Raw genomic sequence first — 17,578 nt, forward strand, 5'->3', positions numbered from 1 at the left:
ACCTCAGGAATGTGGGCAGCTTGTCAAGTTTACTTTACTCTTACTGTTCCCTTACCTCTCTCTCCGAGAAGTAAACAGAAGTAACAATTTTGTTTGTAAATGCTGCAAATGAAGAGCGTATCTAACTACCTAAGCATCCGTCTGGCAAAAACGTAAGCGGTGATGTCCATATCTCCCTTTATCATGCTGTCTTCTTCATGGTACCAAGTGGGAAAGACCTGGCTTTTGGCCGATCCTGCCTGGAATGTGTGGAATTTTTCTTGGATGGGATGATACTACACTTCCTACAGCCTTAAGTCTATGTGTGTGTGTCTGATAAGGCCACTAATACAGCAAGCAGATTTCTATCTCAAAAGAGGAGTTATGTTTGTATGGCCATACGGAGGGATTAGTGACCACATGACATTTGAGGTTTTGTCTTTGTGGTTAAAGTATGGATGTGATGCTTTAAGAGTGTAAGACCTTTATGCAGATGAACGCCACTGATTAGCCTCACTTACGCCACCTACCTAACCTTATATGAAAAGTTATATAAATGAAAACTAATGAAAATGTGCTTATTACGAATTTATTATGTAAACTGTAGGTGTGAATCTTACATTTATGTATTTGACAAACGCTTTTATACAAAGCGATTTGCAGTGCATTCAATCTATACATTTTTTATTAGTATCTCTGGGATCAAACCCATTACATTTGTGTTGTTAGAGCAATGCACACTAATTAAAGGGGCCAGAGAATGAAAAACCATTTTTACCTTGGCTTTGTTGAATAATGGTAGTCTAACCGCATTCACGAACATACAAAAAGTGCTAGACATGCTAAACATCTCAGTCTCATAGAAATTCCTCTTTTAGAAATGTCAGCCAGAAAACGTCCCAATATGAAAAACTGATGCTTATGACATCACAGGCATCTCCCTGCCCCTCCACTTTAAAATAATTGGCTACATTTTTTAAATGGCAGCAAAGTCAGCCAATCAGTAATGAGATTGCAAGTTAAGCCAGTAGGGGGAGCCAAATAGGTGCAAAACCACTTGTTTAAAATCCTCCACCCTAATAGAGCTATCTGAGAGAGGTTTTTAGGAAGCTTCTAAGGCATTACAGACCCAAACAGAAAAATTTTTGTCTACATGTCACATCACAAAACAAGGATAAGTACCCCGTTCAATCATTCTATGTCACCTTTAAGCTACAATAGTAAAATGGTAAATTTACTAGACCTTCATATCCTAACCAGTTTATGGTAATGTTACTCAAGAAAGCCAAGCGAAATGTGTGACAAAATGGCAGCCAATCAGAACATATTTAATGTTTAATAATTAGCTATGTGGGGGATTTTGATCCAATGAGAATGCAGTGTGGGCGGGACTACCCAGCATTAAATGATTACTTACACGTTGAGTTTCTGTCCAGCCCAAACATTTCAGTCTTTTATTGTGTCGTGCTGAGATGTGACAGTCCCTCCAGAAAAACGCGATTATGCGATCGCATGATTTAACCCATAATCAGCCAAAGTCCGCATATTTAATCAGAGTCCGCATTTTTTCAAATACGCCGCACTTTCGCAGCATAAATTGCAGATTTCCGTGCGCAAAATATGCGGGGCTTGCATGATTTCATAACCCACGCATTTTCGTAGCAAAATCACATATATCTTAGCAGAAAGTTAAAAAATGTTGCATTTACTTTACACAAGCGGCATGGGAACGTTATGAAGTGACGCGATTATGTGACATGAACATCACTAAAAAGTTCCCGCAATTTCACCACATTTAAATATTCTGCATATTCCATCGCATTTTTTAAGAAAACGTGCCCCAAGATCAAGGATTTTTGCCCGCAACAATCACAAAAAAACTTTTGGAAGGACTGATGTGAGGATTGTGTATATCTTTGTACACTTCAGGTATTCCCACACTGATCCTGCTGGACACAGAGGGTCACATGATCACGCGACAGGGCCGGGTGGAGATTCTCAACGACCCCGAGTGTCAGCTTTTCCCGTGGCACCCGAGACCCGTACAGGAGCTCAGCGAATCAAATGCCGTGCAGCTTCACGAAGGGCCCTGTCTGGTGCTGTTTGTGGGTGAGCTATGTTAATTCTTGCTGTGTCGTCTTAAAGGGATGCTCCAGTGGACAAACATAATGAATGTTATAAAAAATGTAATTTAAAGTGTTTTGTTTCAGACGCAGAGGAAGAGGGAGAGCTTGAGCCGGCTAAAGAGCTCATCCAGCCAATTGCTGAGAAGATAATGGCCAAATACAAAGCCAAGGAAGAGGAGACGCCACTGCTGTTTTTTGTGGCTGGGGAGGTACGTTTATTTGTGTAACAAAACTTGTAAGTTGGATCTGATTTGGAGTTTGAAACTCTTTCATTCTTGCCACAATCTCGTGTTTGCTTGCTTTTACACACAAGTGTGATGTGTCATCGGTTTTTGTATATTTGTGTAAAACAATCCTGTGGGGAAACGGCTTGCTCTCATCAACATGTACATGCGGTAAACAAGAGGAGCTCCGGATGAATGGCAAGCACATGTAGCACAAATCTTTAACCCAGAGGGGGCCAAAACAGCTGTGCCCTTTACCATCTCTGTCATCTCCCGCGATCGTCTCTATCTTTCAACTCTGCATGTCACTAGGGAGAAAACCCAACGTTTCCATAACATTTTCTCATTTAAACTTTAGGTTAATCATGAAGATGCCACATTTAATAATTTTTCTCACTTCCTTTCTTTTCTCACTTTAACGTTGCCACTGCTCATTGTTCGTGCTTGTGGCACGCCCAAATATGGCAGATCCTCAAAATGGCATATTGCTATGACATGGTTTGAGTTTCAGGCATTCCCCACACATGTCCAAGACTGACTGAACCCTCTGCACTACACAAACCTATAATGCACTGTTGACTTTAAGACAATTTGCAAGGAAAAAGCATAGCTTATACATGTACACTGTAAATATATGCATTATTAAAATAAATAGTGGAATTGTTGGGTTCCCCATGTATTTTAATAGCGACATATAGTGCATTTAAGGTATACATGATCTTTGTGTTGCAAGCGTAATGCTCTACCAATTGAGCTACAGGAACAAACTGACATATGTGTCTATATTAATTTGTGTAATAATAGGCAGCATGCCTCAGATGGTGTCACACACCCTAAAATTTCATTTCACCTGGAATGATCTTTTAATAATTGACACATTAAGCCCTGCAATACGATGCACGTTACTGCACTGATGCCTTTTATTTGTCTTCTGTGTGTGATTAGTCGAACCTAATGTCCAGGAGTCTATTGCGGCGCTTTATAAAAAAACAACCAATCAGCACAGTCCTTTCGTAGCTAGGCTAACCAATCAGAGAGTCTCATCTTTGCTTGCATGAGCAGATGGCTAATGCTTATGGAATGCTACAGACCCACAATAGGCAGAATAAACTTCACATCGTGGAGCTTGGTGCAATTCGGTAAACACACTGGACCTTATCACGCTAGCAGCTGGAGGCAGCCACAGTCTGACCTATTGTCTGCATACAGAGCTCAGTGCTGCAGGCGGCATATATATGTGTGTGTGTGTGTGTGTGTGTGTGTGTGTGTGTGTGTGTGTGTGTGTGTGTGTGTGTGTGTGTGTGTGTGTGTGTGTGTGTGTGTGTGTGTGTTGTGTGTGTGTGTGTGTGTGTGTGTGTGTGTGTGTGAAGGCCCTAGGTTGAGAAACAGTTTACATAAGGTTAGCTGCAACACAATAGATGATGCATGGCTAACCATGAAGAGGCAGACAGCCTAAGAGATGTAATCTTTTCATATCTTAAAGCCTGGAAGGGTTATACTGACAGACTCCATTTCTCACTGTTTGTTTCTTCTGAAGGACGGCTTTTGCTGATTTTATCACTTCACGATTTTTACAAGAGAGGATTTTGCACAAATCCCAGCAGCAAGATTTTTAGCAGCATGTCAGATTTTGTCAGGCATTGTCTATCCTGAAGCAGTGCAGTTACCCTATGTGAGATACTTTATAATGTAAGAAAAACACCTTTTGGTAATAAAAACTGTTTGTCCCACTCTTAAAGGAATAGTTTACCCATAAAATAATATCACCCTTTATTATATTATATAATAATAATCATAATACCCTATGTCAATATTCAAAAAGCATCCCAAAAAGTCACATTGTTACACATGTACTATTTTAAGTATTTTAAAGCAGTATAGCTTTGTGTGATGAACATACATGCCATGATTCATTTAAAATGTCATTTAAAACATTGCTTGACACCAGTCATAACCTTTTGCTTCAAAAGTTCAAAAGAATTGTATTACAGGAAAAATAATTTACTTACTTTAGATAAACTATTTTGTATTGAATACATTTTTTATATTTATGCATTTGTCAGACACTTTTATCCAAAGTGACTTAGGTATATTTTTAGCTTGTGTGTTCCCTGGGATTGAACCCACCACCTTTTGCGCTGCTAATGCAATTCTATACTGAGCTACAGGAACAGTGATTGTATCTTTTGGTAGTTAAAGTTAACTATGGTTCGCCTGTTCAATTTGTATTCATCCACTGGTGAAATGCTCTGTCATTACCCGTAATGTAACAATAAACCTCCATTTCATCTGTTCGCAGGATTACTTAAAGTTGAGGTCACAAACTTTTTGATGGCATTCTTGTCCTTTTTAGGTAGCAAAAAGAGCATAGCGATTCTTTTACAGGCCTGAGATCTGATTGTGCGGTTTAATCCATTTACTGCTGTGCTCATAGTTTAGAAACCAGTCATAAAATGAACCAACTGAGATTTAAAACTCAAAATGTTGTCATACTGTCCTCTTGTGGTCAAAAGTGTAAACGCCAAATTGGGTCGTTATCATATAATTCACCATATAAATTCACTATTTAGAAGGATTACATAAGAAATGTATGATCATTTGTAATAAAATTAAAACATTTGATGAGTAAAGTTGTATTATTAGAAGAAATTAAGTCTGTGTAAAGTCATTGCAGAAAATTGTTTCAAAACACATAATTGTTAGAAATGTATTTCAAAGACTGTGAACTGTGTAGTTCAGAATTATGGAGTTGCACCAATAAACAGTTTTACACATTTCTATGTTCAGAATTATTTGTAAAAAACCAAAATTTCAATGTTAGCGATTGTTTTAGGGGCGGGGCCATGCTCTGTGGCTTCAGTGGATCATCGATCCACCGTTTTAGCCCCGCCCCTAAATCATTGAAAGTTACATTTTTTTCCCCAAGTTATCATCTTTTTGTTGTTAAAATTAAATTGTCTTCTTACAGGACGATATGACCGATTCACTACGGGACTACACCAACCTACCTGAGGCCGCACCACTTCTCACCATTCTGGACATGTCGGCTCGGGCTAAATATGTTAAAGACGTGGAGGAGATCACACCGAGTGTGGTAGAACAGTTTGTTAGTGACTTTCTGGATGAGAAGCTCAAACCAGAGCCCATATGAAGTGGGGTGAAGTCCTGGACAGCAGCACTAAAATTCCCTCACCCTGCTCTCTGAACCTCCGTCTGACCCTTGACCTCCAGGCGTGCTCTCTTTCTCTTCCTATCAGACTGTTCAATAAGAAGCCACTTTGTATTGACATTTTACTCATTTTAATATGTGCCCCTCCATCACGAAGCGGCCGCCTCCGCCTGTGGTGCCTTGCATTTATTACAGCGCCGACAGTGTAATGCAGATTTTTATTATGTTGATTGTCTTTTCATTGAGAGATTAGATGCAACGCTACAGCTGCAGATGAACAAAACGTTGTCTTGCTGTTATAAGTGTTTCCTTATATCCCTGAATATCATTTGAGGAATTGGAAGCTTTGAACATTTATAGCTTAGTTATTATTATTTTTCCACAGATAATGCACATTTTATGTGGCCATATGTTTTGTACGGCTGTGATTCTCTTCTGTGGGCGCTGATGATTACAAGATGATAAGTAAAATCCATGTACAAAAGGCACTGTATATCTTTGTGTAGCTAACGCTGTTTTTTTATGCGGTTTAATGACTTAGCCCATTTCTTGTTGATATTTGATGTTGTTGAATGACTGATCTGTTCCCATCTCAGACGTGTTACATGTAAGTGGATTTTCTGTGAAGGTCCCCTGTGTAAAAGCGGTCTGATCTTTTTGAAGGCACAAAAACAGCATTTAATTGAAAGCTTTGTTGCTAAATGTAGCCAATTAAAGCACAGTGTCTATCTCTCCTTGGTTATGTTTTTACGTCTACCTGTGGCTTTGTCATGAATAATATACCTACTATATAGCAGTAGATTTACTCACCCTCAAGCAATCCGAGATGCATATATCTATCATCTTTCAGAGAAAAACAACAATTATTTTAGTAAACGTCCTTGCTTTTCCAAGCTTATAACAATAGAAAACAGGCATCAGGGAACAAAATTTGAAACCCAAAGTGCATCGATCCTTCACAGAAGTAATCCACAAGGCTCTAAGGGGTTAATCAGTGCAATTTTGTAAGAAAAATATCCATATTTTAAACTTTTTAAACTATAATATCTAGTTCCCGGTCATGACACCATCTCGAATTCACGAGGGATCCGCAAAAAGACCTTTATTAACCCCTTGGAGCCATGTGGATTACCTCTGTAAAGGATGAATGCACTTGTTTGGGGGTTTAAAGTCAGAAGTTAATCTCTGTTTTTAACCATTATAAAGCTTGGAAGAGCAAGGACATTTACTAAAATAACTCCAAATGTGCTTGTCTGAAAGATGATGGACACATGTATTGCTTTAGGATTAGTAAATCATGGGGTAATTTTGATATTTGGCTGGAGGATCCCTTTAATAAAAATGCGGCTACCAATGGGATTACATTGTTAAATATACAATTAATTGCATTAATGTTTTTGAACTCAAAGCTTTACATGGTAAAACTGATAAAAGGCAAGTGCATAACTTTAATTGTCAGGGTTTTTTTTATTTTCCCCCCAATTTTCCCCAATGGTGTGGTGCAAAATGATCATGATAAGAACACTGGGCAGTATTATTGATGTCTTTCATACATTTTATTAAACAAAAAAACACATACCCCTGGTTTCACAGACAAGATTTAAGGCTAGTCCTATACTAAGACACATGTTGGAAACAAAAATAAGCCAGTGCCATTCATTTGTCTCAAGATACACACACTGAAAAAAATGATTCATTCAATTTACTAAATGTTTTAAGGTTAGTGGTTGCAATACATTTATTTAAACAAAAAAATTAGAAAAATAAAATAAAAACGTTTGTTAAAATGTCGCTTTAATAAATTGATTGCAACAACTTACCTTAAAAAAAAAAAAAATAGTACATTGAATATAATTTCTTTCAGTGCATCAGTAATGTATTTTTCTAGGGCATGTTTATGAAAGGTGCTTCAATCTTAATTTAACTAAGGCCTAGTCCTGGCTTTAGCCAAGCCTCGTCTGTAAAAACCAGGCCTTAGTATAATTTAGATCTTTTCTGTGATCTTTCTTTTCTATTTTCTAACAACAGAAGTTGCCTTCTGCCTTCAAACAGCAGTATACTAGCAGCCATTGCAGAGTTCAGACTCTGTACTCCTGCAGCCATTGGCACAAAGAGTCTTCTACCCCCAGTTTTCTCAGCCAATCGTAGTGCCTCCATACTCAATCCGTGCGTTTCTCCACCAATCACTAGTGCTGAGTTTTTCTGAGCCCACCCCTCATAGTACATCTTATGCTTCACACATGGCAGTAAAAGTTCATCATCTGATTCCTCATCAGAGTCGCTTTCAGTGTATTCATCTGAGCTGCCATTTTCTGGTTTTGGTTTTGCCGCAAATGCAGGGTTATAGTTATCTGCTACGTGAACGGTCACATCCGTGGACAAGTGGTTGGAAATGTCATCCCAATCTAAATTAGAAAAGACCGGGAGGCGAAAATGAGCTCCCATTGCTGCACGTAGAACCTTTGGTTCCCAAGCATCCACACAACCTGTAAAATCAATGTTTGATGTGAACAGCATAACTATTTAGTTAAACTTTATTATTGTGCAGACAAGTACTGCACAAATGAAACATAGTTAGCATCAAACAAATTCAAACTTATGTAAAGAATAATTGACAACAAGCTGTTGAATTTTTCGAAGATGTTGCACAGCCAAGGTGGTAATGAGGCGAAATGCAAAGTGAAATTAATAAAATAATTTAAAGGACCATAGTTGATTATTCCGCTTATACCACTGTTACCACAAACATTGCTCTGGTGGTTATTTTTAAGACATTTGACAGGTCAGGTGTGCGGTTACCGAAAAATAATGCATACTGGTGGAACATTTCTCAACCAATCAGAATAAAGCATTCAACAGCCCTGTGGTATAATTAATGCATTACATAATGCATGTTATAATAAAAAAACTAGTTTAATTATAATAAATATGTAAATATTCTCTTTTAGCAAATCATATGCTATATAGGTATTTACATACTATACCTTTGGTAAGGAGAACCCGGTCACAGCCTGCAGCTGCGGCACACCGTAAGATTGTCCCAATGTTCCCAGCGTCCCGCATATTGTCACATATTAGGTACAACGGAACCGACTGAAGTCTTGAATCCTTTGGAAATGCCAGACGAGAGGCATCAGGTTTTGAAAATATGGCTGGAAGAAAAGTAAAGTCAATTAAACTTTCTGATGAACGCTGAAGAAGATGTTCTGAACACTTTGGAAATTGTACCACAATTAATGCTCTTCCTGATTTTGCCAACTGGGAGATGTTCCTGGGTCAACACAGTTTGCTGACCCTGGAACAAGCATTTTTGTAGATAAACTCTATCCCAAACCACAACTTGTGCATAAAATCTGAGTGAAATTCTATATGGAGAACAAACAGTGTAGTTCCTAAACTTTCCATGACATGCAGCCCTCAAATCTGATTGGTTGAATGAATGTTGTCCCAGGGTCAACAATGATGTTGATCTAGGAACATTTCTCACATGGCAAAATCAGGAAGGCCCACAATTAATAGTGTTTGTGTTTAAGTAGGGTGTGTGAAAATTGTATTCTGCCACTGACCAATAACACCTTGTGGAGTGACCAGGTCAGACCAGGTCTTCATGTCTTCATACTTGACTTTGATTAGTTTGGCCTGTTGTAGTTTATCTAGAGGGAGTTCCTGCAGTCGCTCCAGTGAACTGAAGAAGATCATCTGAGGAGATGCACCAGCAGCAAGAGCATCACAGATCAGACGCCTCCCCTCCAGCAACACCTTACCTTCCTTATCACGAAACGCTCTGGAGTGTCCAACACTGGCCACATGCCTGAGAAGATATTGACAAATCTGATGTCTTGATTTTTAATCGTGAACCTATATTTGACTTATGATTGATAACAACGCATGTTATCGTACTTACACAGACTCAATTGATTTTTTTGTGTGTGTGTGTTTGTGTACCTATATCGTACATTGTGCCTTCTGTAACTGCTTTGCAATAATAATGTAAACTGTGAAAATTCCTATAGATACAAATTATATACAATTTATACGAATACTTGGAAAAGTTTCATAAAATAAACACAATGCATTAAGATGTTAAAAAATATATTCTTCCGCCAAGCAACGCAGACGCAGTGGCGCAGTAATACTAATGTAATAAGGTCAAGTGTGCATGTTTCTAGACGAGCGAACGCAACACATCTACCCATAATCAAGAACCGAAACTGTCTCTTTAATTAAAACATTGTTTAATATAATCTTCAATCATTCATTCTCCATCAACACTTATCTGCATGCTCGGACAGCTCGTGTACTTACGCGAGTCTGTTATCCCCTGCAGGGGCCTTTTCGAAGCGCAGTCCACCAAGTTTGTCTTTGGTAGTGTGCGCAGACTCGTCTACATACACACGGCTACTATACTTCTTGTTGACAGCTGCCTCTGTGATTTTCTCCTTAGTGTATTTACCACCAACACTTTTGTTAGTCTTTATAACACTGTCTCTTAAGAGCTTCTCGTGATTGCTTTTAATATTAGCTGGTTCATTTGACTTAATTCGTGTTTCTCGCTCGCCATTTGGATATAGAACAGCCACGGGTCTCCGGCGAAGAGCTCGGGCATACCTTCTCGAATCCACAAAGGTTTGGTTATATCCTCTTAAAAATAAACAATGTTCCCTTAAAATGATACATCCACGGCTCACGTTGTACATGAGCGCTGCCATGTTAAATGACAGTTACTACGTCATCGGCAAATGGACTGTACCACGGCATAAAGGGGATGTAATAAATCAGATTAAAAATAATAAATAATTGATTTTGATTGACAATATATAAATATATAATTTTTTAATGTGTGAAACTGTGTTCTTATACATATCATTTCAATTATAAATGCTGAATGAAAATGTACATAAAAGTTTTTTTTAAATGGTTTCGTCTGTATGCTGTCGACCAGAGCAATCGAACGAATGGACGCGAATGGCTATGTTATGATCGTATTTCTACAGCTGAAGTCTTTTAAACATTATGTTGCCAGTTAGAAGAGCTCTGCATTTTGTGTTTAAAGTAGGAGATAGGACCAAAACCGCCACTTTTTACAGAGATGTCTTAGGAATGAAGGTAGGTAGGAGAGCTGTCTCCCAAAAATACTGTCATTTTTTTCGAAACCCATGAGGACTTTGCCTCCTAATTGTGTAGATTAGATATTTACATTTATGCATCTAACAGACGCTTTTTCGGTAGCGACTTTGAATGCATTCACGGGATTCTTGTATGTATCAGGGTGTTTTCAGGGAATCGAACCCATGGCCTTTGTATTTCCAACACTGTGCGCAAACAATTGACCTACAGGAATAGACCCTTTTACTGTTTGTGCACAATGATGACGTACCAACGTATGCGCGCGCATATTGGCAACGGAAGTATGGCAAGAATCAGCAGTAAAGCAACACAAACAAAGTTATTCAAAAAAATTAACTTTATCTACTTATTCAACCAGAGTAGAGTGGATAAGAAGATGATAGCAGATGGCCAAAAATAAAGTTGCCAGATACATATATAAGTATATTAGTATATTATATTAGTGCAACCAAACGCAACAACCAAACGTTTTGATGCTGAGAAATCGTTTTGATAAACTTTCTGAGTTGCAACACGTTAGAACCAATGGGCAACAACACCACTTCCATTGCCAAAATGCGTGCGCAGGCTGTTTGATCACGTGGGCTGTAAAAGGGTCTACTACAAGGCAGTAAATGATGTAATTGCCAAACACAGTTTTGGCACGTCGCATGTTTCTTTCTATATACAGACTGAGAATCTAGATGCATAAACAAAACAAACTTTAATCTACAGGTTCTGCGTCATGAAGAATTTGAGGAGGGCTGCAAAGCGACCTGCAATGGGTTAGTAACATTTGAATATTTACTACATCCACCTGGTGTAGTGCTGAAACGGCACCCCTGCCAGATTTGAACCCCACCATGCCTAATTCTAACCCTTAACCTTGGGAATAATGTCTGAATTAAGCACCATTAAAATGATTTAGTATCATATTACAACTTATTTAGTCAAAACATTAACATTTTTAGTAACAATAATTTAGTGCCGTTTCAGACATCATTTCCAAATTGAGGTGGGAAATAACTTAAAAGAGTTGTCTGGACCATGGCATAACAGATCTCGACACGTTGCAGCTGACCAATCAGAATCAAGCATTTCAGAGAGCAGTTTACTGATTGAATAGAACAACCTAATTACCATCAATCTTAACATTGCTGTGTTATTTTGTGTTGCATGCATGTTTTTAGTCCATATGATGGAAAATGGAGTAAAACCATGGTGGGATTTGGACCAGAAGATGACCACTTTGTTGCGGAGTTGACTTATAATTATGGAGTGGGTGAATACCGCCTCGGAAATGACTTTTTGGTAAATTTCTTTATTTGAAATGACTGTATTTTTAAAAAAAATTCTGTGAAGTGAAATAAGTGTCATAATGATGTAAATCAGGAACTCTTGAGTCTTGACTCATATTCCCACTATGCATTGTTTAGGGTTTAACTTTGCAGTCTAGTCAGGCTGTGAGTAATGCGAAGAGGTTAGGCTGGCATCTTACTCCAGTTGGAGATTCCCTGTACGTGACAGAAGCTCCAGGAGGATATCGCTTTTACCTTATAGACAAAGATCAGCCAGACTGTGGTGGGTATATAAGCGCATTTGCATGCAACTTATGTGTTTGATAAAAGTAGCAATTAAGTGTGCCAATATTTTGTTTTTTCCATGGTAAAGATCCTGTCCAGAAAGTTTCCCTGGCTGTGTCTGATCTGCAAGGTTCTGTTCATTATTGGTCTTCCCTGCTGGGAATGAAAGTTATTGAGAAAAATGAGGACAAAAAGACTGTCTTGATGGGATTCTCAGATAATCAGGTTTGGCTGAAATGATCCATTTATTATATTTTTGGCAATAATTAAATTTTGAGGACATGCCATTCACCTAGATCTCAAAACTTATATCTCACGAGGAAATTACTTTGCATTTTTACACATGCATATTTATGTAGCGAACTGTTACTTTTTTGTAGTGTAAGCTGGAGCTTCAGGACATTGGAGGCAAAGTGGATCATGGAACTGCTTTTGGTAGGATCGCATTCGCTTGCGCCCGAGATCAAGTGAGAAAATTCACACGAACAATAATTGGTTTAAATTAAGTTCGTTGTTCTTTTGTTGCATAGTTTACTTGTTATAATTCAACAAAAATCCTCATTTTGGCAGTTACCAGACATTGAGGGTCTAATAAAAAAAGAAAACCATAAAATCCTCACCCCACTGGTGAGTCTAGACACACCTGGAAAAGCCACAGTGGAAGTTGTCATTCTTGCAGATCCTGTGAGTCTTTATGGTCTAAATCTAAATGCTAAATCTTTGGTGTAATGTATTTTTAGCTGACTCTGATCTTTACATGTAGGATGATCATGAGATATGCTTTGTGGGAGATGAGGCATTCAGACAGCTCTCTGCCATGGACCCCAAAGGAAATGAATTACTGGATAAGGTAATGATTCTCTCGACATTACCCAGAAAGGAATAATGCTTATGTTGTACTTTTAAACCTCATTCGGGTGTTTTATATTTGGTGTCTTTTACAGGCAATGGCTGCAGATAAAAGTGACGAGTGGTTTGCCAAACACAACAAACAGAAAGCCTCAGTATAAGACTATAAGAGTGACACAGAATTGAGACTGCTTGAAAAGAATCAAGATGTCCAGGCAGTCAGACAAATGTAGTCACTGTTTTCTAATTAAAATTCAGTTTTGTTTTGTGAAACTGAAAAAATATTCAGTTTTTCGCATTTGTTAAATCCTAAACGCATGAATGTTTCTACTTTTTGTGTATTGTGTATAAATAACTAAATTAAGTATTTAGATACGTTATGTTAAAGCAAATATAATTCGGTAATTTTTCTCTATATGTAAATATGTTTGCTGGAAATGACAATAATAAATTATAAGTACTTTCGCAAGCACTGACTATTTCATATGTGTAGTATTCACAGAATTCCTGTCATGTCCCAAGGGGCAAGGAAAAAGACAGAAACCTTTCTTATTTCTCATTTGGTTGACCTCCATAGATGAGCATTGTAATTCTTGAGAGACTTAAGACAAACACAGTGGTTAAAGCTATTGTTTTAGTGCAAGATGAGCTGTAGTCAGGTGACATACCCTGAGATAAATTGACTGTCCATGTTATAAAACTGCAAATCGTTTATAACACTTAAGATTATACATCTTTAAATAAGTTTTTGTCTCAAAATGAAAATTATTACTAAACAAACTTTTGTAACACATCAGTTCCATATATTTTTTAATTAGTGCTAGACTTTTATTATGAAAAACTCACAAAAACATCGCGATAAACTTAATATATCTGGCTTCGCACTGGAAATAGGAGTAGTGCAAGTAGAAAGCCCATTAGATAAATTGTCATCTTAATAAAATCAGTCCTTATCATATTAATAGCACGTGTTTATAATGCTGTGCGTTTTAGGAGACATTAAAGCATCAGTAACGATGTCAGTTTGTTGACAGTGAGCTGTCATTTTCCCGCAGCTAGCTCATTTAGCCTAGCATGAGACTGAGAGGGCGGTGTAAACCTAAAGATCCATTGATCTGCATTATAAACGATTTCAGGTAGGTAACAACATTTAAAATCTGAATGTTAAAACGAACATCTTTATTATGAAGTTAAATGATTCTTTGTTATGGGACTTGCAGTAGTTATTTGGCAGCTAACTGCCTAATGTTGCTATGATCAACATTGCAAGTTCCACCCAAGTTGTTTGCATTGCCAAAGTGGCATAGCACACAGTCTGTGAGTGAGGACTGAATAATTAGATTGTTTAAAAAATAAGTAAATATAATAATATTGATATAATATAATTGAGTGCACTTAAAGCATTGTCTGTAAATGTGCTTTTTTGACAAATTATTAAACTACTGCGTTACTCAGTAATGCATAATAACGTGGCCTTTTGTAAATCTTATATTTTGGAATAAAAGATGTTATATATATATATGATATTGAAATAAATAAATAAAAAATTATGACTTTTGACAGGTTTTCTGGAATCAGCCTTAACTGAACACCAGGGTCAAATCTGTGACATGATTGTAGGTTAGATGTGAAGAAACATCACTGCAGCACAATGTCTGCTCTGGTGGTTGCCATATTAGTATTTCTGGCTCTAGCTGTTTTATTTATTGCAATCTTTAGGTAAGTAACCAATATGGAGAATTTCCTGACAAGTTTCTATTGTTTAATAAACATTGTAAAGACATTTATGATAAGCAAAAAGTTTTAACATGGTGTCTTTTGTCTTTACAAGATGGTTTGTCCGCAGTCTGGCTGTACGGTTTTTCAACAATGTCCTGAATGCAGAGCTCAAGATTAAATCTGTGGGTTTGTTCTCAGTGCGAGGAATCAGTGTTCAGTTTCAGCCTCAACATACTCTTGTAGGTTTTGTTTTTGTGCGCTTGAAAGTTATATTATTGTAAATCTTACTACAAACATTTAAAATGCATAGCCCAAATTTGTTGAACTGAATGAGTGTATATTAGAAATGTTAAGCCTTTTTATTTTCTTGTTCTAGGAGATTGACAAGATATGGATTTCTTGTAAAATAGTTAACCCGGATCTGCCGTAAGTTGAACTGTGGGATTGTCAAAACAGTACTGGTCAAACGTTTGGAAACACTTGACTGAAATGTTAAATCATTTAATTTGAAGGTCCGTGTGTGTGTTTAAATGTTTGAAATTACTTTTGTAGACAAAAATATACGCAACATGGTTCCTATAATGTTCCTATAACATTTGCGTTGTTCCATTTTTTCCAAGTGTTTCAAAACTTTTGACCCATACTGTATATGCTATAAATTTGGTGAAATTAAATATTTTCCTCTCATGGGTTTTATATATCTGTCATAATAATGTGTTTCTCAGGAGGTTCTTGGCATTGTGTGTGGGTGAGGCCCGGGTCCGATTTGACCTTCAGGAGCCCTTCAGGCCTCGAGCATCCAGAATCAGAGATGAAAATTCAACGAGATTGCCTGTCAGTCCGTCTACCCTGCATTTCTTGTCTCAGGTATAAAACCCCCCACTTATAAAAGAAGGAACTGGACTGTGTGCATTTGGACTAATACTCAGATTTTGTTTTGTAGCTGTTTTCTTTTCACATCGACTCCATTAACGTGATGGTGTTGAATCTGGTCCTGTCTGAGTCTCTCTGGCACATGACTTCCTCTGCCATCACTTTGCTGCTGGATCATCAAAGTAAAAGGTGGTTATCATGTTTCGAAAAACGTTTCTCTGGTCTCTAAAGAGTTGTAGCACGAGTTATGATTGACACATACAAGTGCACTTAAGAGTCATTATGATGTCTTGTCAGATTGGCCTGGGATTTCTCAGTGGGACAGCTTAGCAGCAAAGTTTTGAAGAGCAGCAGACTGGTATGTAATCTGATTTGAAGGAGGATTTGTATGTGCTAAGGTTTTAAAGGCACAATATGTAAGAATTTAGATATATTCAAAAATGACTAACACAGTAATATTTTATTCATTTCTGTCCTCAAGTTATTTCAAATGTTTCCACCAGAGCTTGAATCCAAAAGTTGGCTTACATTAAAACCTAGTTATAGAACTTTTGTTTACATTATCCGTGAAGATGATTTGTGGATTAATTTCCATTCACAGTTGAGGTACAGACAACAACTCCTATTATTCCATGTTTTTTGCAGCGACATCAAGCTACGCCTTTGTTATTGTTTTGCAACCTCTAGTGGCAGAAATTACATATTATGCCTTTAAAGTCACCATAAAACAGAAGTAGTAAGTATCTTCTTTTCATATTGTGATGTATATCCGAGTGAAACAGCGTCTGAAATGAGAAGAAAATGTAGGGCGGGACTTGTTTTCATCCTTTGAGAATGAATTGGATCGTTGGAAGTTTGGCCATGTTGCTAAGTGCCGCATTTTTTTATCAGGCAGAATCAAGTCTCTGTTAACCTCGAACTCGCTCTCCCTTGCGCCATTTTTAGGGGGTGTGCACAACAAAGCTTTTTTACGCAGCTGAAAACACCCGGCTGGCGCTGATTGTCAGGTTTATTTCCACTGAATGCCAGTTTTCTTCAGATGAGCACTTTGGTTGTCTTCTTTGTTTATCAGTTGTTGTACGATGTGCCGGTTGGTTGTTGTGATATTTGTCTCGACCCTACTCCACTGTGATTGGACGACCGTGTGAGAACTGACATTGACGACCTTAACTTTTTACCCAAAAATGCTTATTAATTATGCTTATTGAGCTTTGCACTCTTTAGCAGGATACATGTCTGGCTGAAGTGTCCCTGAGTTTGGCTCTGAATGGTGACGTAAGTTTGCCTGATCTGAGGCCAGGCTGGCTGGGACTGAATGTGAGAACCCTCCTGGCTGAGCTTCATGAAGGCCTGTTCCTCAGCCAGTTATCCATACCTCAAGAAACTACCCCACCAGACTGCACCAGTCACACATCAGGTTAGACCAGACTAGGTGTGTGGATTGAGAGACATGCTGTATGCTCATTGTTCAACTGACAGCCTTTCCTTTTATTTTGAAGACGATAAAGAGGACTCGTATATCCAACATGGGGTAATTGAGAACCTTCACAAACTGGTTCCACAGAAGGTCAAAGTTGATTTTGAAAATACTAACATCACACTGTCCATGCACAGTCAGAAGAGGTGAGCAATGAGACGAATATAAAGGTTATTGCGGTCAAGCTTAAATGTCCTAACAATCTGTGTTTGTTTTGCAGACATTTAAATTGGACTTTAAAGTCTCTGAAGGTGGGCTATGATCGTGATGATGAGCAGCTTCCTCTGAAGAGCATCACACCTGAGTTCAGTTTCCCTCAGAGCCACCTGGAGCTTCTGCTGGAGGGTGGGTGAGACCGCAGGTGCACAGAAACACAGTTTCAAAGGCCAAAACCACACTGCAACCTCTTAACAATGTAAAAGCACTGCATTCAAATCATCTTAGAAGCAACCTGGCAACCACCCAGTTCACCC

General features: G+C 38.0%; 4 protein-coding genes across 6 annotated transcripts in view; 3 read left to right on the forward strand and 1 right to left on the reverse strand.

Moving 5' to 3' along the window:
- nxn (nucleoredoxin) overlaps positions 1–6,232 on the forward strand; it is a 63,267-nt gene extending 57,035 nt beyond the window's left edge. The window contains exons 6-8 of the mRNA XM_065281458.2: positions 1,909–2,088; positions 2,190–2,314; positions 5,298–6,232. Coding sequence (XP_065137530.1) covers positions 1,909–2,088; positions 2,190–2,314; positions 5,298–5,480 — 488 coding nt within the window. The 3' untranslated portion in view covers positions 5,481–6,232. The remainder of the gene's footprint in view (positions 1–1,908; positions 2,089–2,189; positions 2,315–5,297) is intronic.
- Positions 6,233–6,980: 748 nt separating this feature from the next.
- mrm3a (mitochondrial rRNA methyltransferase 3a) lies at positions 6,981–10,242 on the reverse strand. The gene is made up of 4 exons (XM_065281459.2): positions 9,804–10,242; positions 9,065–9,309; positions 8,483–8,650; positions 6,981–7,984 (listed from the first exon to the last, which is right to left on the reverse strand). Exons 1-4 carry the CDS (start codon positions 10,205–10,207, stop codon positions 7,473–7,475), a joined length of 1,329 nt encoding a protein of 442 aa, XP_065137531.1. The 5' UTR covers positions 10,208–10,242; the 3' UTR covers positions 6,981–7,472.
- A 172-nt stretch (positions 10,243–10,414) lies between these two features.
- Positions 10,415–13,505, forward strand: glod4 (glyoxalase domain containing 4). The gene is made up of 9 exons (XM_065281460.2): positions 10,415–10,604; positions 11,340–11,389; positions 11,795–11,915; positions 12,041–12,185; positions 12,276–12,412; positions 12,568–12,654; positions 12,758–12,871; positions 12,951–13,037; positions 13,132–13,505. The coding sequence occupies exons 1-9, from the start codon at positions 10,512–10,514 to the stop codon at positions 13,195–13,197; spliced, it is 900 nt and encodes a 299-aa protein (XP_065137532.1). The 5' UTR covers positions 10,415–10,511; the 3' UTR covers positions 13,198–13,505.
- A 387-nt stretch (positions 13,506–13,892) lies between these two features.
- Positions 13,893–17,578, forward strand: part of LOC135771276 (bridge-like lipid transfer protein family member 2) — a 34,730-nt gene continuing 31,044 nt past the window's right edge. Inside the window, exons 1-10 of one of the 3 annotated variants that reach the window (XM_065281464.2) lie at positions 13,893–14,172; positions 14,600–14,755; positions 14,868–14,994; positions 15,132–15,181; positions 15,481–15,622; positions 15,699–15,817; positions 15,926–15,986; positions 16,853–17,045; positions 17,128–17,251; positions 17,326–17,450. In XM_065281464.2, coding sequence (XP_065137536.1) covers positions 14,688–14,755; positions 14,868–14,994; positions 15,132–15,181; positions 15,481–15,622; positions 15,699–15,817; positions 15,926–15,986; positions 16,853–17,045; positions 17,128–17,251; positions 17,326–17,450 — 1,009 coding nt within the window. In that variant the 5' untranslated portion in view covers positions 13,893–14,172; positions 14,600–14,687. The remainder of the gene's footprint in view (positions 14,173–14,599; positions 14,756–14,867; positions 14,995–15,131; positions 15,182–15,480; positions 15,623–15,698; positions 15,818–15,925; positions 15,987–16,852; positions 17,046–17,127; positions 17,252–17,325; positions 17,451–17,578) is intronic. The other 2 variants (XM_065281462.1, XM_065281463.1) reach the window with 2 other exon arrangements.

Source organism: Paramisgurnus dabryanus, chromosome 8, assembly GCF_030506205.2.
Source record: "Paramisgurnus dabryanus chromosome 8, PD_genome_1.1, whole genome shotgun sequence".
In the NCBI taxonomy this organism is placed as follows: domain Eukaryota; kingdom Metazoa; phylum Chordata; class Actinopteri; order Cypriniformes; family Cobitidae; genus Paramisgurnus; species Paramisgurnus dabryanus.

Coding starts and splice junctions, on each gene's coding strand:
- mrm3a (XM_065281459.2), bottom strand. CDS start 10,207: ATGGCAGCGCTCATGTACAACGTGAGCCGTGGATGTATCATTTTAAGG. Junction 9,310..9,803: donor GCAGGGGATAACAGACTCGC/GTAAGTACACGA, acceptor ATATCTTCTCAG/GCATGTGGCCAGTGTTGGAC. Junction 8,651..9,064: donor CACTCCACAAGGTGTTATTG/GTCAGTGGCAGA, acceptor CTTTTCTTCCAG/CCATATTTTCAAAACCTGAT.
- glod4 (XM_065281460.2), top strand. CDS start 10,512: ATGTTGCCAGTTAGAAGAGCTCTGCATTTTGTGTTTAAAGTAGGAGAT. Junction 12,655..12,757: donor TCGCTTGCGCCCGAGATCAA/GTGAGAAAATTC, acceptor TCATTTTGGCAG/TTACCAGACATTGAGGGTCT. Junction 12,872..12,950: donor TTGTCATTCTTGCAGATCCT/GTGAGTCTTTAT, acceptor CTTTACATGTAG/GATGATCATGAGATATGCTT.